The 3,509-nt window shown below is 42.3% G+C and overlaps 1 protein-coding gene across 1 annotated transcript; it reads left to right on the top strand.

Annotated features, from left to right (window-relative positions):
* The first annotated feature begins 1,929 nt into the window (after positions 1 to 1,929).
* Positions 1,930 to 3,084, top strand: LOC109185527 (uncharacterized mitochondrial protein AtMg00810-like). The gene is made up of 2 exons (XM_019335466.1): positions 1,930 to 2,778; positions 2,887 to 3,084. The coding sequence occupies exons 1-2, from the start codon at positions 1,930 to 1,932 to the stop codon at positions 3,082 to 3,084; spliced, it is 1,047 nt and encodes a 348-aa protein (XP_019191011.1).
* The last annotated feature ends 425 nt before the right edge of the window (positions 3,085 to 3,509 follow it).

Raw genomic sequence — 3,509 nt, 5'->3', positions numbered from 1 at the left:
AAACTCAAATTCAAGTCCAAAACATGCCAAATCTCACCAAATACAACAAAATGACTTGAATCAAAGGAATAGCCATGCAATGGCATAAAAGAACCCTAAACACAAGCTCTAGATATGCATTTTCACAAGACAATGCATCAACACTCACATTTCATAGCAAAACACATGTAGAATCCTAGAAATCATCATATAGGTAAGTAAAATAGATTTTGTAGAGCATGGGTTACCTCTTGTAGACAAAAACCTTCTCTTAACACTTCACCAAGCTCCTAACAAAGCTCACCTTCCGCACCCACTTCAAGAACACACCAAAAGATCATAAAGATTCTATCTTTAAGAAAAGACACCTAAGAGAACACTAAAAACACAAGATGAACATGGATCTTACCCTCCTAGATGCCCAAATGTATGAAAGGTAGAATCTTGGAGACAACTCTTGAAGTTTTGACAAAGCTTCAACTTGGCTTGGAAGAAAAGCTATCTACCTTTTTAGAGAGAAGGTGGAGCTAGAATTTGGAAAGTGTAAGGAGAGAAATGAGGGTGTTCTACTAGGTTAGCTTACAATACTAACACAAGGTGAAAAGTCAAGAATACCCTTACTAACATGAAGAGGTGTAAGGAAACAAGGGAACTCCCTACAAAGCTCAAGGTACAACTTTGACTTTGGGGTTGACTAGTCAATTACTAGTCCCCGACTATTGAATTTCCAGGATTTTAAGAATTAAATTACCAATTGAAATAGGATTAATTATTTGATTAATCCCTTAATCGAATTTGGATTTCGGGGTGTCACACTAGCGATCTTCCGAATGTATGTTCCTCTTGTCAATTGGGAAAATCTTCTCGTTTTCCTTTATCTCGTGTTGAAACTACTAGTACGCATCCTTTGGAATTAATATATTCAGATATTTGGGGCCCTGCGCCATTACTTTCTTCGACTGGCTTTAAATATTTTGTGTTGTTTGTGGATGATTACACTCGTTATATGTGGTATTATCCAATGCGTGCAAAGTCTGATTTGTATGCTATATTTGATAAGTTTCGGTCACTTGTTGAACGTTCTTTTTCTCGCAAGATTATTTCTTTTCAGTCTGATTTAGGGAGAGAATATAAAAATCTTGGTTCCACTCTTGCTTCGATGGGTATTCATCACGAGCAGAATGGTCGAGTGGAACGCAGGCATCGTCATGTTGTTGAGACAGGGCTGTCTTTAATGGCTCAAGCATCTGCCCCGTCTCGTTTTTGGAACTATGCTTTTGAAACTGCTGTGTATCTAATTAATAAAATGCCTACTCGTGTTCTGTCTGATGAGTCTCCTCATTTTCGTTTGCATCGATCTCCCCCGTCCTACTCTTACTTGCGAGTATTTGGTTGTTTGTGCTTTCCTGTCCTTCATCCATATAATCGCAATAAACTCCAGTTTCGTTCGTCTCCCTATGTTTTTCTAGGTTATTCTCCGTCTTATCGTGGCTACCGTTGTTTGGATACCAACACTAACAAGGTTTTTATCTGTCGCCATGTGCGATTCGATAAGACTGTGTTTCCCTTTGTTTCTCCTGTTGCCTCGCAGGTTGCTAGACCTTGTTCCGAACCTTGGGCTGCTGCACCAGTTGTGACGTGCCGAGGTAGTGGTGTCTCGTCCACGACTATTGATGGCGCTCGGCGGTCGGATGAGCCAGTGTCGGATTCTGGCGATAGTGACGATAATGGTCCCGAGCAGTCCGCATCGAGTGAGCGGACCAGCAGGTTGAGCAGCGCGGCAGGCCGGGCGGACGTCCTCGGCGAGCCACTCCTCCGCCTCAGTCGCATGCTATGAACACTCGTAGCTCGGGTCCGCATCAACATGTCGCCTTAACCACTATTTCTACCATAGCACCTGAGCCTACTTGTTACTTTCAGGCGGTCAAGTTTCCTGAGTGGCGTGATGCGATGGACGCGGAGTTCAATGCCTTGGTCCATAATCATATGTGGCGTCTTGTTCCGTTTCAACCAGGTATGAATGTTGTTGGTTGCAAGTGGGTTTTCAGAACCAAACGGAAGGCCGATGGTTCAATAGAACGTCACAAAGCTAGGTTGGTGGCCAATGGTTTTAATCTGGTTGCTGGAGAGGACTTTTTTGAGAATCTTAGTCCTGTGGTTAAACCCACTATGGTACGCCTTCTCTTATCTTTAGCAGTATCTCGTGGGTGGACTATTCGCCAGTTGGATATTCACAACGCTTTTTTAAATGGCGAGCTAGCTGAGACTGTTTACATGCGACAGCCACCTGGTTATGAGGACAAGTCGTTAACTGATCATGTGTGTTTGCTTAAAAAATCTCTATACGGGCTCAAACAGGCTCCGCATGCTTGGTTCACAAGGTTACATGATTTTCTTATCTCTGTGAGCTTCTCGCCTTCAAAGACGGATGTGTCTCTCTTTATCTATTCTCGTGACAATATTCGTCTTTATTTCTTGGTGTATGTTGATGACATTTTGATTATGGGTTCTAACTCAGATCGTGTTACTGCTCTTATTGATAAATTAGCCCTTGAGTTTAAGGTTCGTGATATGGGTGTGCCTTCTTTCTTTTTGGTTATTGAGATTGTCCCGTTATCTGGCGGTATGCTTTTATCACAAAAACGGTACATGAAGGATATCCTCAAACGTGCTGGCATGGTGGACTGCAAGCCAGTAGTCTCGCCCGTCTCGTCTGCGAAAATCACTGACGAAGTTGTCGTTCCCTATGCCGATCCTACACAGTACAGGAGTCTTGCATGTGCTCTCCAGTATCTTACGGTAACTCGTCCTGATTTATCTTATGTTGTTAATCTCTTGTGTCAACACATGCATACTCCCACTACTACGGACTAGGCCTCTATAAAAAGAGTCCTGCGGTATGTCAAGGTCACCCTGAATCTTAGTCTGCGTATTTCTCGGTCTACATTTATGGATATTCATGCCTATTCTGACTCAAATTGGGCTGGCGATCCGAATGATCGCAAGTCTACTAGTGGCTTTGCTGTGTTCTTGGGCAGTAATCTTATATCTTGGGTTTGTCGGAAGCAACGGACTGTGGCACGTTCCTCAACTGAAGCAGAATAAAAGGGACTACCTGATGTATCTGCAGAGGTTACATGGCTTGTTTCCCTGTTATATGAAATCGACATCCCTCATGCGTCTCCTCCTCGACTATGGTGTGATAATTTTGGAGCTACTTACTTATGTGCCAATCTAGTGTTTCATGCCCGCACAAAGCACATTGAGATTGACTATCATTTTGTTCGCGATAAAGTAGCTAAAAAGGAGTTAGAGGTGCACTTTATTTCAACCAAAGATCAACTAGCGGATATCTTTACAAAGTCTCTTTCGTCTCTGCGTTTTAATTCTCTCTACGACAAGTTCAATGTTTTGGCTACCCAAGCTTATGCTTGAGGGGGGATATTAGGACTATATTATTCATATTAGACTAGGACTATATTATTCATATTAGACTAGGACTATATTATCCATATTAGACTAGGACTATA

This window comes from Ipomoea nil, unplaced genomic scaffold (genome assembly GCF_001879475.1).
Source record: "Ipomoea nil cultivar Tokyo-kokei standard unplaced genomic scaffold, Asagao_1.1 scaffold1322, whole genome shotgun sequence".
Taxonomy (NCBI): domain Eukaryota; kingdom Viridiplantae; phylum Streptophyta; class Magnoliopsida; order Solanales; family Convolvulaceae; genus Ipomoea; species Ipomoea nil.
This window is presented reverse-complemented; position numbering and strand designations above follow the sequence as displayed.